This window comes from Pipra filicauda, unplaced genomic scaffold, assembly GCF_003945595.2.
Source record: "Pipra filicauda isolate LSUMZ 115617 unplaced genomic scaffold, ASM394559v2 scaffold39_size4671491_pilon, whole genome shotgun sequence".
NCBI classification, from domain to species: domain Eukaryota; kingdom Metazoa; phylum Chordata; class Aves; order Passeriformes; family Pipridae; genus Pipra; species Pipra filicauda.
Genome location: NW_024104531.1, coordinates 4,564,778 through 4,588,319, shown reverse-complemented (window position 1 = coordinate 4,588,319; position 23,542 = coordinate 4,564,778). Strand labels below are relative to the sequence as shown.

At 43.1% G+C, this 23,542-nt stretch overlaps 2 protein-coding genes across 6 annotated transcripts; one reads left to right on the top strand and one right to left on the bottom strand.

The window, feature by feature from the left end:
- Positions 1–3,925: 3,925 nt before the first annotated feature.
- ROPN1L (rhophilin associated tail protein 1 like) lies at positions 3,926–13,505 on the top strand. Of its 5 annotated transcripts, none has more exons than XM_027724279.2 (7): positions 3,928–3,945; positions 4,985–5,022; positions 5,965–6,122; positions 8,078–8,201; positions 8,373–8,534; positions 10,919–11,094; positions 12,997–13,505. In XM_027724279.2, the coding sequence occupies exons 3-7, from the start codon at positions 5,992–5,994 to the stop codon at positions 13,058–13,060; spliced, it is 657 nt and encodes a 218-aa protein (XP_027580080.1). In that variant the 5' UTR covers positions 3,928–3,945; positions 4,985–5,022; positions 5,965–5,991; the 3' UTR covers positions 13,061–13,505. The 5 variants fall into 5 exon arrangements, with proteins under 5 accessions (XP_039241105.1, XP_027580080.1, XP_039241102.1 ...); XM_039385168.1 differs by lacking the exon at positions 3,928–3,945 and adding an exon at positions 4,024–4,181; XM_039385169.1 differs by lacking the exon at positions 3,928–3,945 and adding an exon at positions 4,460–4,509.
- A 1,208-nt stretch (positions 13,506–14,713) lies between these two features.
- On the bottom strand, positions 14,714–22,866 carry SNRNP48 (small nuclear ribonucleoprotein U11/U12 subunit 48). Its single transcript, XM_027724271.2, has 9 exons — positions 22,786–22,866; positions 22,535–22,648; positions 22,376–22,436; positions 21,782–21,856; positions 18,940–19,128; positions 17,928–18,049; positions 17,368–17,483; positions 15,893–16,057; positions 14,714–14,991 (listed from the first exon to the last, which is right to left on the bottom strand). Exons 1-9 carry the CDS (start codon positions 22,822–22,824, stop codon positions 14,952–14,954), a joined length of 921 nt encoding a protein of 306 aa, XP_027580072.1. The 5' UTR covers positions 22,825–22,866; the 3' UTR covers positions 14,714–14,951.
- Positions 22,867–23,542: the final 676 nt, after the last annotated feature.

Here is a 23,542-nt window from a genome sequence, read left to right as displayed (position 1 = left end):
TTGTCTGATTCCTCACAAAATCACTTGGCTTTCGAGGGCCGTTTGTGTTCTGGAAAGTAAGACTAGAGAGAACAGAATTCCTTGTTGCTTATAGTAGAGAACACTGCAAAGCTAATTTATTTATACTGGATAGAATTTCTGTATTAGAACCCAAATAGTGCCGAGCAGCACTGGTTTGCCATGTTCAGCAGGTGCAAATTGCATAAGTGGCCTGCTGAAGTCCAATAAGGAATGTGCTGAATCTAAAAATACTGTGGATTAGAATGGAGTGTACATAGGTGTCGTGGTTTAGGAATGGTATTCTCCAATTTAGTGTTGCCACTGAAACCACTCCACGCACTGCTCAGCACTGCTCGCTTACTACCCCCTCCCCTTTCTCTCCTACAACGGGCTGGAGAGGAGAATTGGAGGCACAAAAGGTAAACCTCCCGGGTCCTAGCTGTGCCCCCTCCTGGCTACTGCAAAAAATAACCCTGTCTTGGCCGGAACCAGAACAATGGGATATTTTGACTAGTTGTGAGCAGGAGGCACGGAAGCAGGAAGCAGCAGCAGGATTTCTAAGCCGAAATTAGGCAATGGTGCTGTAAAAGAACAATTACGTTCATGGATATACTTTTAAATGCTCTTTGTATAAGAGTAATGGGTAAAATGCACGGGAGGGAAGTACTCCCTCTATACTCAATGTATAGCAAGAATCTGAGTTGCTCCTTTTGCTGAAGTTACACATATGTTTTTATTGCCTATATCTTCATGGAGTTTGATCAACCTTTTCTTAACAGAAACTAGGCCTTACTCCCTTTATAGCTTTGTGCCAAGATTCTCAACCGGACCCATCAATGTCCTTCTCACTGTGCCTCTGAGAGTTTTGGGGTTTTTTTTCTTTTTGTTCCTTGTTGAAAGGGTTTTGTTGACCCCACAGCCACGGTACTGCTCTGTGTAATCCTGAGTTTCCTTAAACAACCTTGCATTAATCTGCAGATAATTAACATCTCTCCTCACACCACTAACCCTCAAAACTGAAGCATCCCTCCCTCACCTACCTCTTGATCTTGTTTTTACTTACCAATTATCTCGGAGGTTATTCCACTCTTTGTTATGCTGGTTTGGCCTTCCTTTTACATCCACGAGTTACAATGATCTTTAAGTAGATGTTTTAGTGTAATTACATGTGAAAAGCATACTACTTTTAGCTAAAAATGAGTTCCCAAAAGTATAAATGACTTCTTAAAAGGAATGCCATCCCAGTATGCCAAACTTAAGCCAACATGTGTAATTATGCATTCTTTCTGCACCATTAACACAGGACTAATGAGTAGAAAATTTGCAGTATATCCAGTACTGCTTATAAGTCAGGAGGCTGCATGGTAAGGATGGTCATAACTCATGTATCTCCAGGGTTTTTTTGCAGTCCCCTCCATACCATCCTGTTTCATCCCATCCATCCTCCCCCTGTAGTTAAATATATGATGGTTGGGGTCAAAAAATAAAGGAGAGCAGTGCCCATGCTCCTTTTTCTGCAAAGAGCAAGGACTGTATTGCCTAGAGTTTTGCTTATTACTTGATGCAGTGTGTCTTGTTAATTTTTGTTACATGTAAGCATTTATACAAAGATTAATTTGGCCATGCCTTTATAGATTAAGCATGTTCTGGAGCAGCATGTGATTAATTGGTAACCTATTTTCCAGTTATTTTTCACTTTTATATGGAAGTTTTAGCCTTTGGCTTTTTCCACTGGTTTGCAATTCATATAAAATAACATGTTTGAAAAATACAGAGTTTTTCTTTAAATACTCACAGGAAAAATTCCACCTACATGCTACTGTTTCCCATAATACAGTATGGCAGCTTTATGCATGATTTCACTGCACTGGACCAAATCACTGGAAGAACTGAGGATATGACGTTTACTTTTTGAGCATTTTTGGGATAGTTCCAAGTGTGTCCAAGAACTGCAGATGACAGAGAATATGAAATTTTTGCTGTTTATCTGTTATCCCTAGACACCTTGGAAAAACTGCATTGTGAAATGATCTTAATTTAATTCCACTCTGAAACTCCTGCAGGATAATGTTTGCTGCATGTTTTTCTTTGTCCTGCATGGCCTTACATGTTCATCAGTGGGGACATAATGTGGATTAAAAAGGGCTTGCTCCAAATAAGATTGTGTGCTTCTGCAGTAACTGTTTGGCCTGTTTCAAGCACAGAGCACCCAAGTCTCTTTGGAGCAATGGCTTCTGAAGGCTTTCTGAAGCGAATAATCCTATTACCAAGTTAATTTGAGTGCTCGAGCTACTTACAGCCCACGTTAGAAGGAACGGGAGGGGCATTGCTTTATAACCAAGAGATGCACTAGTGTCTTTACAGAGGATGCCATTCAGGTTATCTCCGGTGCTGTCTTTTTGTGCAGTGGAAATAGGTCTCGTAGCTGGCAACCAAGACTTGGAGGCAGAGAGGGCACTGAATCCTTGGAGTTCTGAAGTGGTGGGAGAACCCATGCTGCCTTGTGGGGCCATATTTGGAGCACTGGGTGCTGAGAAGCAGCTGGCACTGGACATGCTGCTCTCCATGGTGGCAGACCTTCTGTGGTCCTGCTGTCTGGAATGTTCGGGACCGTGGCGGCTGCCCAGCAGAAGTTGCTTGTGGCTGAGCTGCCCTTGAAAGTAGCAGCTACTGCAAATAACGGGAATTTTGGGGGATACGTTGCTCTATGTCTACTTTTCAGCTCATTCAGCATTTGTTCACATCTCATCCAAGCTGGGAAAAGAAGTTTAAAAGTGCTAAAGGCAGGATGGACATACCACCCTAACTCTGCTCACCCAGCAGTGCATCCTCGTGGCCATGGGGCATGCAGGGATTAGTGGGCTGCAGGGAGCTCAGGCATCCAGGGACCAGCCATCCCACTATGGGCTCTGCCAGTGATGCGGTACTAAGGTGTTCACAGAATCAATTAGGTTGGAAAAGGCCTCTGATATCATTGAGTCCAACCTATGACCGAACACTACCCTGCCAACTAGACCATGGCACTAAGTGCCACGTCCAGTCTTTCCTTAAACACCTCCAGGGATGGTGATTCCACCATCTCCCTGGGCAGCCCATTCCAACATCTAATCACCATTCCTCTGAAGAAATTCTTCCTAATGTCCAACCTGAATGTCCCCTGGCACAGCTTTAAGACCATGTCCTCTCATCCTGCCACTGGTTGCCTGGGAGAAGAGACCAACCCCCACCTGGCTACAACCCCGTTTTGGGTAGTTTTTAGGGAGCAATAATGTCACCCCAGGCTAAACAACACCAGCTCCCTCAACCACTCCTCCTAGGACACATGCACTCCAGACTCCTGAATTGAGGGCCCAGAACTGAACACAGTATTCAAGGTGTGGCCTAACTAGTGCTGAGTACAGGGGAAGAATCACTTCCTCAGTCCTGCTGGCTATACTATTTCTGATACAGGCCAGGATGCCACTGGCCTTCTTGACCACCTGGGCACACTGCTGCCTTGAGTTCAGTCGCTGTTGACCAGCACCTCCAGGTCCTTTTCTGCTGGGCAGCTTTCCAGTCACTGTGCCCCCACCCCAGCCAGTAGCACTGCACGGGGTTTTTGTGGCCAAAGTGTAGGACCCGGCACTTGGTCACTGGTCATTGTTCTTGGCCCACTGATCCAGCCTGCCCAGGTCCCTCTGCAGAGCCTTCCTACCCTCCAGCAGATCAACACTCCGACCCAACTCGGTGTCATCTGCGAATTTGCTAAAGGTAGACATCATCCATGTCTCGTGTCTTTTCACAAGATTGAACAAATCAGGGGATGCTCTTGCACTTTAAACCGCGGAGGCACAAACTCTCTCTCCCCGCCCGGCCCCCGCCTTCCCCCGCTCAGCTCCCCGGCCTCCCGCCCGCCCCGGCCGCTCCCCCGCGTTGCCCGGGCAGCGGGGCCGCGGAGCGGGGCAGGTGAGGGGCCGTGCCCGGGCCTCCCCCGAGCCCCGGGGCAGCACCGGGGGGGCGGGGGGAGCCGTCCCGGACGGCTCGGCCGGGGCCGCCATCGCCGCGGCGGTGCCCGGGGCGGGGTTGGGCTCCCGGCGCTCCCTCCCCACAGCTCGGGGCTGGAGGCAGTGGGCCCCGCGGCGCGGCCGGGCCCGCCTGCTTGCGGCTGCTTGTCAGCCTTGAACTCCTGGGGCTGGTTTTGGGTGCGTGAAAGGAAAAAAACATTAGAAAATAAGAGCTAATAGGGGGTGAAAGACGTGAGCTGAGCTTTGTGTTTAGCGAGAGTAACCCCTGCCGTGCACTGATGGTGAAGGGGTGCAGAGGCTGCCTGACCTGGCTGTGTGTATATGTACAGGAGGTTCCCTCTGAACATCAATAAACCCTTTTTCACTGTAAGGATGACTGAGCACTGGCACAGGTTGCCCAGGGAGGTGTGGAGTCTCCATCCTTAGACATGTTCAAAACCCACCTGGACATGGTTCTTGGCAGTCTGTTCATAGATGGCCCAACTAGAGCAGGGGGTCTGACCAGGTAACCTCTAAGAGGTCCCTGCCAACCTCAACCCTTCTGTGAGACTCTATGATTAATGGCTTACTGTAGAAAAGCAGCTCTTGCTTTTCTTTGCTTCCTTTTTTTTTCCCCTGATTTTGTTTTTACTCTTTTATTTTACTGTTTCCCGAGGGGGCATACACATGCACATGTATTCCTTCCTCTAGTTTTTTCTGTTATCCTGAAATCCTCAAATTTTTGCATTCAGCTTCAATTCCTTGGTTAGAACTGTGTTTTTGAATCATTACTGAATGTGTGTGACCAATAAGGTAATTAAATGCACTCTCTGAAGTCTATCCCTGATACAAATTTGCTGCGTTGGAGTGGTGAAGATGCTGTGCTCTGTCTGCATTTCTCCAGAAATAAAGTTCTAAGTATGGTTTGATCCTCAAAGGAACCTTGGGTCACAGCAGTCCCATTCCTCCATCAGTGACTTTTAATTTTTTTTCCAATGCAGGAAAATTCACATGATAGGGAGAGAAAGCCACATGCCAGGTAGTCTTATTTTTATCTTAAAAATTAAAATAATGTAAAGGGATAGAGGATGCTGTTATGTTGATTCCTTTCTCGATGCTGTTGCTTTCATTGCTCTTCTCCTCTGCAAATAACCAATATGTTTTCAGTTCTTGTTGCCAAATCAACTTAAATAGGGTATAGTTTGTTCTTGAAATGATGAGGACGGTACTCAGATTTCCCACCAAATGTGTCCCATTTCAATGGGAGAAGTACCACACAATAGCCTATCTCTTTCCCTTCTTTTGGATCCTGGGTGACAGAATTCATTGCAACAAATGAGTTACATCCTGAATGAGACAAACATACCTGTAGAACTGTATGAGCAAAGTGCAGTGTGTGGTTGCAGCACACGTGAATGTTTTGTTCATTGCTGTAGTTTTTTTGTGTGAAGTCTGCCAGGAGCACAAATTAGTCACTTTTTGCTACAACATTTTTGGAGTACGTAAACACAGTAGAAACTTGGTCATCTGCATACTCTGGATTCTGTACAAAAATGACAAGATTCTCCTCGGTGCGCAGTAGTGAGTTGTCAGCATAGCTAGCTTTCACACTGGCATGTGTGATGTGACTTGTCTGCACTGCCTGTTTTACAAATTTGTATTGTGGTAGGTTTGAGGAGAAAAATCCGTTTAAAACTGCCTAAAGATACTCGTTAAAGTAGTAGTTCTCCTCATCCAGAGCTGTGGTTGGTGTCCAAGCTCCAGTGTTTTACTTGGTGTTACCACCAAATTAAAGTATTTTAGAGAAATGCGGTGCTCCTCTGACAGACGCAGACCCTTCTAAGTCTGTCACCTCTCCAGTAGCCCCAGCTGTCAGGTAGGACAGGAGGGAGTTTGGGGATGAGCACTGTTCACCCACAAGTGCACACACAGCTTTTCATTCATGTTCTGTATCTGTGAACTGCTGTTTTATTTCTTTCAGGTCCTTGTGACTGAACAGAAACCGACCATGCCTCTTCCAGAAACCATGTTTTGTGCTCAGCAGATCAAAATCCCCCCAGAGCTACCTGACATTCTGAAGCAATTTACTAAAGCTGCTATTAGGACTCAACCTCATGATGTTTTGCAGTGGGCAGCTGCGTAAGTATGATATTCAAAGAACAATAGGGAGCTATACATGGGGACCCACAGTTTACTGCTCCTGTTTACTATACAGTGGAGCTGACTTTGAATATTACATCAACATATATTCCATATATGTATATTCCATACACGCTGCTTTGTATTAATGTGGTATGAGAGCCTTTTAAAAAATAGTGTAGTACTTGATTTATTTTCTGCTTCCTTGAGGCTTAGGATTGGCTTATTCCTGGAATAGTTTGATTTCTATCCAAGAAAATGCATCTTAATTTGTTTTTGTTATTACTTTTTCCATCTCAAAGACCAAACCTTTTTAATTTGGTTTGGTTTTTTTCCTCTCATGTGAGATTTAATTCTTGAAATTTAAAGGCAACCTAGAAAATAACCTTCTAATTCTTAAGCTTGTTAGGTTTCTTCTTTTCTTTTCTAGGAAAAGTGCCTGAAAAGTTGCAACTTTTAAATGATAATCCATGTAATAAATCTCTCACTAAAATGTTGATTTAAGATGTTTAAATGTTTCTTCTTTAACTTCTATTTTTTTTTCTTTCACCTCATCTGCCCACTATAATTTTTTCCTGTTCTATGGTTTGTGTGGGCAAGCTCTTGAAAGGTATCTGTGAGATGTTCTCAGCTGGGGGGACTGGAAAACATCTATACTCTGTACATGAGGGAGGGGAGGCTATTAACAAAGCCAGACTGGGGTCTGTCTTGTCCATAAAAAATGAAAGAATCTGAAGCTGAATTGCTACAGCTCCAGTGTCAGAGAAAGGCATTGGGACAATCTTAAAATGGCATGACATTTCTTAGGAACATGATGGAGGGGGGGTGCAGCGTACCTCTGGGTGATGGATATGCAGTGAGCTTGTCCCAGCTGTGTCAGAAACAGCAGTCACCAGGTAGCTGGAGCTTGCTGGGACATGGAGCTGGTGAGAGAAGGGGCAGTGTGGCACTGCCATGGCCACACGACCAGCCAGACCCCAGCCTCTGCCTAGAGAGGAGCCCCCACAGAGGAGTAGGCAGCTGCTGCTGATCACGCACCTCTCTAGTGAGCAGAGCAAGATCTGTGCCTGGGAGCCACACAAGGCAGAGCAAGGCTGTGGGTTCACATGTGCTGCCAGTGTTGTAGGCTTGTCCTTGTGAATAATCAGATGGGGAAATGGATCAGGCTGAAAAGTAGCCCAGGTGTTGTATCTACGTACATACCATGCATCTATTTCTACCCAGTCACACCAATGCAGTGCTGCTTGCTGTGCATTTTGGCAAGTATTTGCACAGCATGGAGTAGCCTGGTGGGTGACCAGGGCAGATGAGGCAGGATGAGTGGAGAAACTCCTAAATTAGACCCATCACTACCTGAATGAAAACTGAGTTTTCCTTGCACAGTTCAGATTGCTGGCCAGTTATAGCAGAAGTGGTTGCTGTTGAGGATGTGTCAGCCTTATAATCAAAAGAATGTGCATCTAATGCCCTTTCTGCTCTATTCCTAAATTTTATTTTGGAGAGGACAGAAATAGTAGAAATATTGATGAGAGAGTTGCAGCATTTTGGGTAGTGTTTGAGGGGAATGTTAAACAGATGAGCAGTCAAGTGCTCCTCAATCGAATGGGAAAAGCCTGTGTTTTGTTTGGAAGTGCACTGTGATGTTAATAAATCATTCTCTGCCTTTGCCAAGAAAAACTGAGTGTATCACGCACAAAATAAGTTCAATGTCTTAAGAATTATTAGAATGTCATAAAAAGGAGCATGTAAAATCTAAAGATTGTGGTTTCTGCTAGAAAGAAAGATGCTATCTGAGCACAGGGAGATGGGAATTGTGTGCGTGGGCAGCTTGCTGAGTGCTGCTGCTCCTGCTCAGGAGCTTGTGGGTTCTTTCACTGACCTGTAAGAGCATTTACTTCTGTGCAGTTTGTAATGGCCTTTGGCATTGAGGTGTGTTGCTCTTCCCATTCACTCAGGTATTTTTCAGCCTTGTCAAAGGGGGAGCCCCTTCCTGTGAAGGAGAGGATTGAAATTCCTTCAGCAACAGGGGAAATAGAAGGTGGTTTGACTCCTGGACTTCTCAAAGTCTTGCACAAAAAGGTACAAACTGGCCTTTATCAAATGCACAATGCTACTGAGGAATGCTGATGTGTTGGAGATGGTTGGGTAGACTGACCTTCAAGTGTTTGATGTATTTTGGGGAACTACTCTGTTCTTTGATTCATTCTGGTTTTCAGAGTTCTTACTGCAGTACCATGATTTCGTTTAAAGCTTTCTCCCAAAGGCACGGTAACTGTTACAGAGCTAAAGGAAAAATGGAAGCACTTGTGTTTGCCAGAAGAGCAGCTGAAATCTATCCTGCAACTGGACAATTTTGGCGAGGAGGTGGAATGGATGAAGATTCTGGCACTTGGGTGCAGCGTGCTCGGTGGGGTATGTTCACAACAGGAGCTCTTGTATCTAAACACAGATGGTTGTCTGTGATCATATATAAGGTCATAGAACAATTACTGCAAATGGATTTGGAAAATGGTGATTGCTGTTGCAGCAGCTGGCAAAGTGGCTTACATGTTTACTTCTGTTCTCCGTCAGATTTTAGTTGGGGGAACTTAAACAGAAAGATGGCTAAGTCCTCAGTTGACTGGGATGGCAGTAGAAGAGCAAGAATGTCTGCAGAGAGCTTGTACCATGAGAGAGAGGATGATAGAGGAATGATACTGATGGCATCAGTGTAAATGTCCGTGGAGGAGAACTGGAGGGAGAAATTAAAGCACCAATTTTTAATTGATTGTGTAGTCAATTAAATTTTCACGGCAGCAGTTAATGTTACTAAATTCACATTTAGTTCTTTTAATGTCAGGAACAATATCTCAGAAGAGCATTTCAACAGAATGGAAGACTATAAAATGCACTAAGCTGATGTTCTTATTAACTGTAATACTTTTAGTGATTTCTACAGTATGGAAGAAGAGGTATTAAAAAGAAAATACATACAAAATAATATTTTGAGATTGTTGCAATATCTGGAAACCCTGAATGTTGAGCTGGCCTGGCAATGCAATTGTGTGTGTATATATCTATTTATATTTACTTATTTCAACTGTGTATTTCTTCATTCCAATCTTCTTCCTAACATGATCTTGTAGTTCGGGCTCTTTTCTTCATTTAAAAATAGTAACAGCAATATTACTTATCTAGAAAAAAGCAACCAACCAAACAAAAAAAATGGAGTAATGGAAGCATCATTCTGATGGAGCTAGACAGACTAAATTTACATCCATGTCATCATTCTTTTGGATATTAAGTGAACTACTTGATTTCAGTACTATATAACGAAACCTAGACTTCATTTTCCTAAACCATAGAGGAAGACGCACACAAGAAATTTAAATTCACTTCCTGCAGCTGTAAATTGTGGTCATAGTTGAACAGAGTCTCAGCTGAAATACAAGATTAGACAAGTGTGAACTTCTTAAGAGCACCAGTTTGAAGTATCTTTTTATAAACTAAACACCAATGTGTTTTTACAGCCTTGAGGAAATGACCACACAGGTAGCCTGTTAAATAGGCTTTCAGGGGTGCCAAAATGGATGTGAATAATTTTGCTGGGTTGTGAGAGAGAGACACAGTGGCAGGAAGGGCAGTAGAGAGGTAGCAAAATGCAGAAGGTAAACTCTGCCATCATAGAGGCAGCTGCCTCTCCTTCCACAGAGAGGCCTCCCAGGGGATTAAATACATTAAGTAAAACTGTTAAAGGATTATAAAATTACACTTCTCTGGCCTGTGTTCTAGATCTTAAACAGATATTGCATTTATTTTAGGTATTGCTAGTCTAGTGTTAGAAAATACTATCTTTTTACGTAGTCATTGCTTGCTTGTTAATGAAAAGGTAAGGGTGAGTTTTGAAAATGTTACAGCAAAAAATATTAACACTTGTGTTAAAAAAGGCCTTGAGTGGTTTTGAGGGTTTTTTTGGTGGTTTTTTTTTGGTTTAGTGTGCGCATTTGTTTGTTTATTTCTTTCTTTAATGGCATCCAACCAGTCTTTGACTGAATGTAACTTGGTGCTTAATTTTTCCACATTTTTCCCCATATAGCTCAGCATGAAGAGGGCACTGGATTATCAACACCATATTAAATAAAGAATTTTTTCAAAGTAGATTTGGAAAATAATTTGTGGCATGGGGTTTTTTAAGGTAACTAGGATGTTATTGCCCTTTGACTGAACTGAAATGTTCTTCAAATGCTTTTTACCTCAATGTTTTTTCTACTAACTACTAAAATAGAACTTGCATACAGATAGAGGAAACAGTAATATCAGTTAAAATATTATCTAAAAATTATATAATATAATGTCAGAATAAAAATCACCAAACCCATGTTCATTTTCTGGGGTTTGTAGATTTATCTGTCTTAACTGCTGCTGAAAATTCGTTTAGAACCATTGAGATAATAAATATACACATACACACACATATGTCTATCACTAGATATAGTGATGTTCAAGCTCTCACAGTAGCAGAACAGAGCAATTTGGCCATGTTGGAGATAGGGGTTGTATTACCCCATGCAATCTTTAAACATCACAGGATTCTGGTATTTTTTGCTACTGTCTCTGGTAGAACTTCATTATTTTTTTTACCCTTGGACCTGCACTGGAGTGTAACTTTGGGGTTTAAAGCTAGATAATGATGATAACACCTTCATCTCATTTACCCTCACTTTTAGTGGCTAACAGTGTGGATTTTGTTGTAGTATGCAAAGGATGTTCATGGCTCTGATACTTCTCCTCTCGTTTCTTGACTTAACCCCCTGCAGTCCTTACTGAGTTCAATGAAACATGCCTGCGAAATCTTAACAAGCGAGCCAGAAGGTGGAGCAGCTCCGATTCCCTTTGAAACATTCTCGTTCCTTTATTTGTATTTGGCCAGTATTGACGGAGAGATACCAGAGGATGAAACTGAAGCATTCCTCCACAAAATTAAAGAAGAAGCGTAAGTAGAAATCTGTGCATGGAATTTTAATGTATTAGTCACCTCTGGGTTCTCCATAAACCAATTTCAGGTGAATACTTTGTCTTCAGACATGGCATAGCCATGATGACAAAAATAACTGTTGACTAAGATTATATCAAAAGTGCACATAGTTATTTTTTGACAGCTTCATTGTTTGAACTGTTAAAAGATAAATTGTTATTTATCCATCTTTCTCTGAAATACTGAAGTCGCTGTCTGGTGGTATAATTTTCCCTGTAGGATGCAATTAGATACAGGCATTTATCAGCTGTATATTACTGGTTCTGGAACCAGCAGCATCTTATGGGCTGCTGTTTTGATTTAATATAGGTCATAAACCAGAGAGAGAGAGATTGGCAGTTCTCTTATTTTATCCATAGTCACACATGGGTCACACAAAATGCACTTTAATCAATTTAAAAAGATCCATAGCAGGCTTGTCCTCTAAGTGCTGCCTACATAGCATGTTTGCGTACAGGCGCTTACTCTTCCTACTGTCTATCTGGAACTGGTCTTTCTGTGCCTGGTGGGCTGACCCTGGATGAATGCCAGCTGCCCTCCAAAGCTGCTTTGTCATTCCCCTCCTCAGCTGGACAGAGAAGAGAAAATATATAGAAGGCTTCTGGGTCGAGGTACAGGCAAGGAGACATCACTCACCAGTTATTGTCACAGGCAAAACAGACTCGACTTGGAGAATTCTGTTTCATTTATTACCAATCAAATCAGAGCAGGATAATAAGAAATAAAAATGAATCTTAAAACACCTTCCCCCAATCCTTTCCTTCTTCTTCCTCAAATTCACTCCCCATTTTCTCTCCCACCCAGCACTTCAGTGGCACAGAGGGATGGAGAATGGGGACTGTGGTCAGTTCATTACACATTGTCTCTGTTCCTTCCTCCTCAGAGGGAGGACTTCTCACACACGTCCCCTGCTCCAGTGTGGGGTCCTCCCATGGGAGACAGTCCTCCAGGAACTTCTCCAACTTGAATCCTTCCCATGGGATGCAGGTCTTCACAAACTGCTCTAGCATAGGGTCCCTTTCATGGGGTGCAGTCCTTCAGGAACAGGCTGCTGTAGTGTGGGTCCCTCATGGGGCACAAGTTTGGCAAACCTTCTGCAGTGTGGGCTCTTTTCTCCATGGCGACACAGATCCTGCCAGGAGCCCACTCCAGTGTGAGCTTCCCATGGGGTCACAGTCTCCCTCAGGCATCCTCCTGCTCTGGCGTGTCCTCTATGGGCAGCAGGTGGATGTCTGCTCCCCCATGGACCTCCATGGGCTGCAGGGACAGTTGCCTCTCCATGATCTGAGCCACGGGCTGCAGGGGAATCTCTGCTCCAGTGCCTGGACCACCTCCTTCTCCTCCTTCCTCACTGGCCTTGGTATCTGCAGGGCTGTTGCTCTCGCATATTCCCACTCCTCTCTTCTCCAGCTGCAGTTGCAGTTTTTTTCCTCCCCTTCTTAAACACATTCCCCCAGATGCACTACCACCGTTGCTGTTGAGCTCAGCCGTGGCCAGCAGCAGGTCCATCTTGAAGCCAGCTGGCATTGGCTCGAACAGGGGAGAAGTCTCTGTCAGAAGCTCACAGAAGCCACCACTGTAGTTCCTGCCTCCACCTCCCCCAAAAACCCCCTTGCCACACAAACCCAGTACATTTAAGATTGCTATCAGCTCCAAGTACGTGGGAGCTCCGAAACACGAGCTGTACAAATGACCTGTTTCATCATTAGTTACCAGACTGACAATTTTTAGTAAGAACCACTTTTTAATCACACCACTTTTGCTAGCAATTCATATAACCCTAAATTGTATCTTGTCCAACACACTAGGATTTACCATGTTAAAGTGCCATTCTAAAACATTTGGTTTATTCCTTTCCAGGGACAAACAATCTGGCATGGTGCTGATCAGACACTTTCTGCCACCGACCTTCATATTTTATTAATCAACCCTACTGTTCAGTATGAGGTGAGAGAGAAAAAAAAAAGGAATAAATAAGTTCAAGAAAATAATTTGTGTTCAAAGTACCATAATTTGCACATTTCAGTACAACACGATCCTCTTCTCTCGCATTTCCTTTTCTTTGTCCCATTCTTGAAATGGCCCCACAGGGGATGTTAATTGAATACATGGTTATAACTGTTCTCCTGCCTCTCAAATACTGATGCTTACACCTAGGGACCATCCCTTCACTTACCTGATTATATTGAGCAAAAGTTATTTTGTTATGGCTCTTCCTACCAATAGTTTGTAAGCGATTGTAAGAAAAGAAGTAAAATACAAGAATTAAATTTAGACAAGACTGGACAGTTATAATTGAAGTGTTTCTCATTATGCTTCTGGTAGCACTGACTTTGACTCTTACATAAATACAGCTGTTTTTTTGACTACCTTGTTTGCCTGAACAGCCTTTATTTAAATAAACTGTTTTACCAAGCCCTACTGAAAGAGAACTTAATGAGAACCCCATGGCTGAGCTGCTAAACAAAACCACCTCAAGATCTGCAATTGTTCCGTATTGTTTTCCCTTTGATTAGGACCCTTTCAGAACTTAGATATGTTTTTTCATTCTTAGATGAACTTGTCTAATTAAGAATCTGTTTTAGAATATGTCCTGTTTTCTAACATGAAAAGCTACTGCATTTGTCACGTAGGGCAAGGAATGCCTGACACACGGTTGTTTGGTTTTGAGTTGAACTGCTGTATAGAAGCCTAAATCCATCAGAACTAGACCATGTATTTAGTGACAGATAATTACACTTAATTGCAGAAACAGCTGAGGTATGAAACAGGATATTAGTGGCTACAATAAAACCGGAGAGATTCCTTTTGATTGAGAAGGCCAAAACCAGGAGCACATGGACTGCCCTCTCCCGGCACCTTGATCAAACAGAAAAAAAATTGTAGGAAAGATGGATCTGCAAGCTTGTTTTTTATAGTTGCTGACTTCCTTGAGGCAAGAAGCTTGGCTCCTCGTGACTGACCTTGCTGAAGTAGAGTGTGTGAGGAATTAACAGAACCACACATCCTTAATATATATGTTAATATATGTATGCATGGCTTAAGTCTGCTTTATCAACTTCTATCACTACCATTTGTAGAGTCCACAGGATGGGAACACCTCCTAGTTATTGCTGGAAGGAAATGGATATGCCCCTGGTGTTTGAATATGGTACTCAGCAATATTTCAAGTGTCCTTGGTGCCTCCCCACTAGTTTCTGTGGAGAGCTATATTCTCATCATCTTTGCCAGATGACATTGATCCAAAATTTCTTTGAGTATGAGCTTGGGAACAGTAACTTTCATGTTATTGTCAGTTTACCACTAGCTGCAGTTGAAGATGTTTTAGCCTGTTGAAGAACTCTGAAATATGCCCTCTGGTACATCTGTAATTAGGCGTAAGTACTGTCTGTCTGGAACAGTGTTCCCAGAGTGTTAGGTAGGAGGGGAGCTCTCTTCATGCTTTTTCTGTTTGTAACTGATCCTGGACTCCAGGGATTAGCTCTGTTCTGTATCCACTATGGGCCAGGAAGGCCAATTAGTACGGCCTCTCACAGATTTTATTTTTCAGTCTTGTCAGACTAAACTCAAACACATGAAAAGTCAATATAATTTATTAAAAGATGCATGAATGTTACAGATTTACACATTTTCTGCTCTATATACTGCTTCCACTCTGGCAAACCTTAACACTTTTTTGTCTCAAAGCACAGCTATGATGCAATACCAGTATCATGTACACAGCGTTACTGTCCTCAGCACAACAGCAGCAGCAACAGTTCTTGTGCAAGTAATTTTTTGAACAGCTGACAAACACAATAATCAGGTTCTTGTTTCTACTTTCTTCTTTTATGCCTGTGATACTTGTCTTCATCCCTGAAACAAAAACGCAAACATTGTGGGGGCTGTTAGACTCAGTCTAAAGGGGAAAAAAAACAACTTGTAAAATGGTAAGCTCTCATTAAATGTAGTCATGTCCTCTGCTAATGAAAGAAAGTAAGCTACTTTAAGACAGTTTATTTCCCATGTTGCTTTAATCAAAGCCTTGTCATGCAGTGCAGAGGCAGTTAGTTTAGGATGAACGACATCACAGTGTAATGAAGCCAGCTTTGATAGAAGCAATCATAGCCATCCATGCACTTATCTAAAAGCATTTACCCGTACATGCAGCATTTCTTCTGCACAACAGCCCAAGTCTTTGCTTAAACACAGGTCCTATACACCTACAGTCCTGTAGATGTAAATATATCCTTGTTGATGGTATCAGAAGGTGTGGCCTAGATTTGTTTTCTTTTGCTTAAAAATATGTGCAGAAATACTGAAGAGCAACAGCAGTTTTGAAGCACCTACCACAGAAAAGCTAGTCAACTCCCTGTGTTTGTATGTGTATGCATATTAGTGAAACAAATAATCCTACTTATTAAGTTCCAGTGCGAACTAGAGCAGAAATTAACATTAGACATGACAAGCACACTTAGCTGTGGATGAGGGACATACTGTCTGTTACAGTAGTGCATTAGTCCTGCAACACGCTGTTGGAAGTGCCACCTTTCAGATGTGAGATTTCAGATTCTGAAGTCTGGATCACAGTTTGTGGTCTCACAGCATGTTTTGTTCAGTGTTAGTAGCCTCATGCACTGACGACATACGGCACATGAGGTTAACCTAGCTTGTTTACTGGACTAGATATTCTTGTTCTCTGCACGAAATTCTCACAGACAGTGGTTGTGGCTGCCTGATTCAGAAGCAGGAATCAGCTGTCCCTATTTATGCTCACCTCTCTCTTTTTCTCCGAGAGTCTCTGTCTTTGCCTCTTTCGCGACTCCTTTTTCGCTTACTTGGACTCCTGCTGGTGTCTCTTCTGTGTCTTGTGCATTCAGTATCCTTGCTGCTTTCCCCAGATTGCCGTGAGTCCACTGAAGCTGACCGCCTGTCTTCCCTTCTGAAAAAAAGGTTATCGATTGTAGTCAATAAAATAGTTTCAGAGTTGCTTTTGGTTTCAGTACCAGTTTTGTAATATAATGACCTACTAACAATGTAAGACAGAGGACATATCTTTCATTAAGCCTCTCTCTCTCCCTTGGAAATACCACACCTCCCAAAAGAAGCCCTATGTCTATGCTTTTATATGTCCACATCTCAGCACATGATTTAATTCAGGTATTTTCTTACAAACACTACCCCTCAGTCTTAACACGTCTGCTTATGAAACGAGGCAGTTGAAGGGGTTCACTCTGTTTTGCTTTAAATCCTGAACTATTCAACTACCTGCCTTAAGCTGTTACCTACAGCTGGAGAACCCAGCAGGCCCGATTTTAGAGAGTCACAGAATCGTTAGCGTTGGAAGGGACCTCTGGAGATCATCCAGTCAACCGCCCTGCCAAGGCAGGGTCAGCTAGAGCAAGTTATGCAGGAACACATCTAGGTGGGTTTTGAGTGACCCAGAGAAGGAGACACCATAACTTCCCTGGGCAGCCTGTTCCAGTGCTCTGGCCACCCATTAACCTTCATTTTAATGCTGGAAACAGTGTCACCTTTTAGTTTGTTTCAAAAACATTCTCATCTCAAAGATCTGCTGAAGAGGCACAAACAAATACGCTATCACTAGGCCATGATTTCATTTTTATTTCACTGACAAATGTTTGAAAGAGTGTACAGTGTTGATTGACACAGGAAGAAATACGAATAGATAAAAATCTCCCAGTTAGCATTCACAGTGATAAGAAGTGTAAAGGCTTCTCATATTTAGTATGTTATGGAAACCTGTACTCTGAGGTATAATATATCTACCACAGCATTTCCTGTCATGTGGTACAGAAAGGGAAGAAATTGTGTACTTTTATTTCCAAGTGTCCTTCTGTACCCATCATCATCATAGCTGGGCTTCGCGAACGAATATTTGGGAAGGGCTCTACCCATGTTTGTTGTAAGCGTGTTGCCTTCTGTACCCACCTACTACATATATACATGCACACTTGAATACAGAGGGAGCATTATTCATTTCCCAGCTCCACGTGTTCACCTGAATCACTTGCAACTTACCTACTTACCCCTGAAAGAAAAATACTTATTAATTTTTCCCCATCCTTCCTCCAGGCAGAGTTTCTCAAGCAAGACTTACTAGAATTAGTATAAAATAAACTGTGTGTGTCTCAGACAAGGCTGGTATGTGCTATTAGAAGAAGGTGATAAGACAAAATTACAGGCTTCAGTCTGGTGACATGCCTGAAGAATCTGTCAGCTGTGGCATACCTTCCTGAGGATTTCAACTTCCCTCCTTCACATATCTCTGCATTATCCAACCTGTTCTCCTCCTGCCACTGATTGCTGAGTTCTTCCATATGCACACCAATCACATCCCGAATCACCTGGAGATTAAGATACATTAAAAACAAACATGTCATGGTAGTAGTCTCAACTAGCAACTAGACAGAAAGTGAACATCTCAAAAAAAAAACCCAACACCCAGAAATCTTCCCCAAACCCTTTATGTCAAATGTCTGAATGGAAAGTCTTATTTGCAGAAACATGTTTCTGTATAAATTTAAATAGCACCATTTCATAATAGTCAACTATATCTTGCTGGCATTTTCACATTCAAAACTTGGCAGTTAGGAATGCTCCTGTTATTTGTAGCTTGCTGCAGCAAACCAAAATCCAAAAATACTCCTCTATATTTGCAACAACAATAAAGCAGTGTACAAGAAGTGGAGAGAGACACATATTCTTTGTCTTTAAAAGAGTATATAATTGTTTATGCTGATATATAATAAGCACTTTTGTGCAAAAAAGCCTTTATTTTCAGATCTCACCTCAGTGTAAGACTTCTTTGTTATATGAACATTCTTAGCCCTGTATGACTGCCGCCGCCTTTTGTAATCTCGCATTTCAGCCAGAATTTCAAGATGGGACTTTGGACCTTTCTGACTATCATCTAGCAAAAAATTGGAAGTAAAACAAATGGTCATTAGCAGGACCTTAGCAGGTCTGATACTTTCAAGAATATAAAATATATTGTGTTCTTGCTTTCTCCAGCATTTAGTAACTATTGTGAATTTAGCACAAGCTTCCTCTCCAACCTTCATGCTAGCTGTTTACATGACTAAAAAGCCACCAAGCAAATACTGTTACGTGATCTCAGTCTCCTAACCGTGATCCAAACCAATATAATGGGCTTGTAATTTGGTCAAACACCTACTAAATAAGGGTCATGTTTTCCAACCCAGTATTACAATAAAAGCCAAAGACTGCAAAAGCCAGACTCTGAAAAACATTTACCCGTGTAGAGGACAAGCACTGTCTCCTACCTCCCAGGCACAGCAGGGCCCACAAAGTGACATAGATGCTTATGCTGCATAGGTGGTTCCGAACTGGCATGACTCAACAGGGATGAGAGGCCTTGGTTCAATGCACCCATTTGCATAGTGCTCAAGAGCTCCACTTGGATGACTGCCAACTTTTCCCATTCAGCTTTCACTCTTAAGTGATCTTTAATCTCGTCATCTCTTATAGCAAATACTGTTCTGAGCTGCACAGTAAGTTGGCAACATTATACGACCGAAAGTCTGTTGCAGCAAGGACAGAAGATCCATCCACTGAGAGACACGTGTGCCAAGAGGAGAGCAATGAGGCTTTCCCAGAAGGAAAATATCATAAAGGACACCAAACTAGTGTTTTCTGATGCCAGGTCTTTGCTGTGGCTTTTAAGAACAGTATGCTTTCCACAAGAAAAACAGCACAGCCAATTTTGTTTGGCTTTCAACAAAACTCATCTAACTAGACAAACTGAAAGTCATAAATTCAACAACAGATTGTTCTTCAAACCTTGGGTGATTTTCGCTGCTAAATCCACAAAGAGATCACTATCATTTTCCATTATTTGGGATCTAGACCTCTGTTTCTTTGTTTCCTCAACAACATAATCATAAAGAGCGAGGCGATCAGCTTGAGTGAGGTCACAGGTAAACCGCTTGTGATTTTGAGGAACTTCTACAGGCAGCAATGAGTAGGATCCTGGAGGTTGAACAGAGAGCTGTTATTAGTAAAATAGCATAATTATACAGGAAAACACTGAGAAGCTCAACAAACAACGCTGTGATCACCAATGCTGTTTTCATCCTTCCCCTATGTATCTGTAAGAAATTTCAACCTTCTTAATTTGAAAGGATAAAAAATTGCTCAAAGGAAAAAGAGAGGCCCAAATCTCTCCCAGGGCCCACACAAGCTTTATAACCCCTCTTGACTGCTTACACACATACATATACCATAAAGGAATCGTAGTAGATCAAATTGATACTCTGTATTGTCCCAGCTCTTGGCTTACAAGCTAAAGCAAGAGAGGCTGCAGCTCTAACTTGTGGGCTTATTTTACTCCTAAAATGTTGTGTAAAGTACTAGCTGCAAAATACCCGTTCTGACAACAAGGATGAAAGGTTCTAGGAGACTAGATAACTGACCACTGTGCAAATCAGTCTCATTCACACTGTTACCTTCTCTACAGAGCTTTTATAATAGACTGCCACAGGGATTTATAGCTAAAAGGGCAACAAAGGCACTTTCAAAGTGCTCCAGATTGGTTCAGATACCTAACTTTAAAGTTATGGAAACAAATGCACTGCCCGCACACTCCTCTTTCCCTGAATGATCAGCCCAGTACTCACTTTTCCCATTCCCCAGTTAAAACACATATCCCTCCAAACAAATAAATCCATTCTTAATCCGTTGCAACAGCAGCAAAGTGACTTCCCTAAAGATACAGGGTGCAATATTCTAGGATATTGCCTGTAAAAAAGCATTATATTTGAAAACATTCAAATTTCCAGCAACCACTGACTGACCTCCATAATCCTGCTCCCCACAACACAACTTTCTCCCTGCAAGGCACAATCCCGTAACCTCCAGGCAGACAGAAAGAGCCAACACATAAGACAGGATGTTTGCAGGAGCCTTTACAACAGCAAAGCTAGTGCTTCTCTACATTATTCAGGTCTTAAGGGAAGCTGGGCAATCTTTCACATCCTGCTTTCACTAAAGACACCAAAGAAGACGAAGAGGAGCCACAATAACTCTACAAACAAACCTAAAATACAAGATTTCATCATGACTATACTTGGAGCCTAAACCAGAACTGTTCTAATATGAAAAAATGGATTTAAACACAAAAAACTAGAATTCTGTTCTCAAAATGCACTGTTCTTACAGAGTCATGGAAGTCCATAAAAATGCCCCAATAGTTACATGCTTGTGATTTTACAAGAATTTCATGACTTTTGATTAGGACCAGTTTTCCTGTTCTACAATATAGCTATGCTAATATTATAATTAGGATTAGAATTAAAAAAAAACAAACAAACCAAAGAAAGATAATTACTTTCTTTGATCCAGTTGGTCAAAAGGAAATTTACAATAAAAAATTATTTTAATTTGTTTTCATTGCCAAAGACTTTTAAATTGAGCAAACAATTCCAAGTCAGGAATCTTATAGCGCATCGAGATACCACAATGAAAACCAACCCAATACAGTTTTAGCATTACTCTTGGAGAAAGGCAAGCTTGCAGGGAAAACTGGACAGCGAACACTGGCATCTAGTGGCTCACTGGTGTATCTTTGCAATGAACTACTTCATAGAGGGCCTATCTGTTCTCTAGTTGGATGCGCTTGTGTCAAATTAATGAGCTACCATTTCCCTCCAGAGGAAATGCACCTGGCATACTCCAAATACAGTGCCCATCTCATGAAAGCTCCTTCCCAAGCAACTGTCCATTAAGCCTCCATTTGCTATGCCAGAGAAACGAAGACAAGATGAAAAACTATGCCCGAGCAAGCGCTGCTGTATTTCACTGCCAAGAAATTGAACAAATGCACTTTTCCTTCTGCACGTATATGCTTAACAAACTAAAGTCTACAGAGAGTAAATGCTGTATCTTTCAGGTGTTGCAGTAATTTCTCAACCATACACTGCAGCTCCACAGTTTCTGTAGACAGCCTTACTTCTCTGCTTTGTCTTGGTCTGAGCTCTTGAAGACTCTCTCAGCCTTAAACTGGTCCCCAGGCTGGTCACAAAACCCACCAAAAAATAAAACATAAAGGAACTAATGAGCCTGGAGAGGTGGCAAAGGACAACATCACATTTGCAGATGTGTCAGTGTAGTTCTTATACAACTTCTTAGGACAGTCTTGAAACAGTCCAACATAGTAATACACATGTTGTTTGCTTTTTGATCTGAGGAGCAGTCAGATCTGTGGACAAGCCCACACGGCTCACATCTACCAATTAATCCCTAAACAAAATGTTACATGAAGAACAAGGCTGAAGACACCATTAAAAGAGTTTAGGCCACAAGGAACAGAAGGAAAGGCAGGCAGAAAGTAAAGTGTAGGTAGTGGGATGGGAGCAAAGGAATAATCTTTTAAGAAACTCCTGAATTTTGCAGTGTTGATTTTACAGTCCTGAAGATAGCTAGAGGTGTGAGCACAACAGACTCAAATCCTCTTTATCTAGGTGCCCAAGTATAGAAAACATTTATCCTCCAAGGTGTACAAGGGAGGGAGTATTAAAATTAAATAAAATGAAATTCCTCACAGCAGTTCATAGTGGAATGAAGGAAGCTGCAAGGAGGGACACAAGAGCAGCTCTCATTGTCTCAGTATCTGCTTACTACTTACCTTCACTGTAGCCTGTGCCTTCCTTGGCACTTTGAGCTCTAGCCTGCTTAACAATGTGAAACTGTAGATCTTTATCTGCAGGCAGAGAAAAAAAAATCATAGAAATTTACATCAAGTTCTTCAGTACTTGGATCACGCCAGTCTTTATTCCCCATAACCTCTATCACAAGAACTATGGTATAGTACAGAATACCATAGTTTTACTGATGTATAAGGGAATATCTGAACTAAAAATACAATTTTAATATATTCCATATTTGAAATGAGGAGAGGAAAAAAAAGGGGAAAAAAAGAAGCATTTCTGGACTACAGGGATATGGAGTAGAATTACACAGTGATAGAAGCATAAAAAGGATAAATTAAGGCAAATAACAAATAACAATTTGAGAAAATAAACCTACTGATGGGAACACTCAGGGTTTTCAGGAGACCTTGGAGAGCTTACAGCAGACAAGGCAGCGGGATGTTGCTACCGTGAGGGCCTCTGCCCCATGGGGTTTCCCTGGTCCCTCATGCTCATTGCCCTCCCAGGATCCCCCCTCACCCCTAGCTGTGTGTGACGTCCCGCCAGGCGAAGCCCCCGCGGGCGCTCACCCATGGCGACGGTGGGAACCTTCGCGTTTTCGTAGAAAAAGCTGGAGTCGTACATCTCGGCCTGCGGGACCAAAGGGCTCGGTCAAGGCCAGCCGGGCAGGCGGCACTCCAGGGCAGCAGCGCCAGCCCCGCGTCCGCCTTCCCAAGCCGGGCTCCCACCTCCTCCTCGGCGGAGTATCCCATCTTGCGGAGCCGGCAGGACGCCGCGTGCCTCTCCAGCGACGCGCGGGGGACGCGGTGATGGGCGTCGTAGGGACACAGCATCCACTCCATCTGCCGACGGGACACAGGTCAGGTCAGGTCAGGTCAGGTCAGGTCAGGTCAGGTCAGGTCAGGTCAGGTCAGGTCAGGTCAGGTCAGGTCAGGTCAGCCCCGCACCGCCACCCCCCGCCGCGCCCCCGCCGCCTTACGGAATCTCCCCCGAGCCACAGGGCGCTGGGCGCCGCCATCGCTGCGCCGGGCGGGGCGGCCCCGTGACCGGGCGGGGGCGGAGCCGGCGCTACGTTCGCCGAGGGCGCTCCTGGTACAGGGGGCGGGGAGCTGTGGAGCTGCTCTTTGCTGTCGCGGGGTGGCGGCGGGAAGCCCGAGGAAGAGCCGGGGCGGAGGAGTCCGGGCCCCTCAAGATTTGAACAGGGTTTTTATTTTTGTTTTATTATTGTTATTCGGTAACAAATTGTTATTCAGTAGCTAGTAGCTGAACAGTTATGATTAAGCAGTTGCATTGTGAGCATGGTATGCTTGGCTAGTCTTTTGTTTTAAGGGAGAGGGAAGACCATCCCAAGGTGGATGGGCTGCATGGACCACCAGGAGCGAAGCCAGCAGGACTGAGCAGGAAGTGCGGGAATGGCAATTCCGGCGGTGGGCGATCGCGACCGCCGGCTCGCTGACTATGTGCTCAGAACGGACCCCAGACTCAAACGGAGGGAAAATCTGCGCCCGCAGACTAATTGGCACGGGAAGCGAGAGATGTAACTCGCAAAGTGGGGGTTGATTGGTAATTAGTAGAAAAGTTACGTAATTTGCAACCAGTGAGTGCTGATGCGTCTGTTTGTTTTAAAAATTTATAAATAACGTAAAGTCTTGATGATGGGTGAGCCAGCCTCCCGTAGGTTACCACCCACCTCCCTACTGGAATAAAACGCAGGAGAGGGGTGTGCACTGGCACCG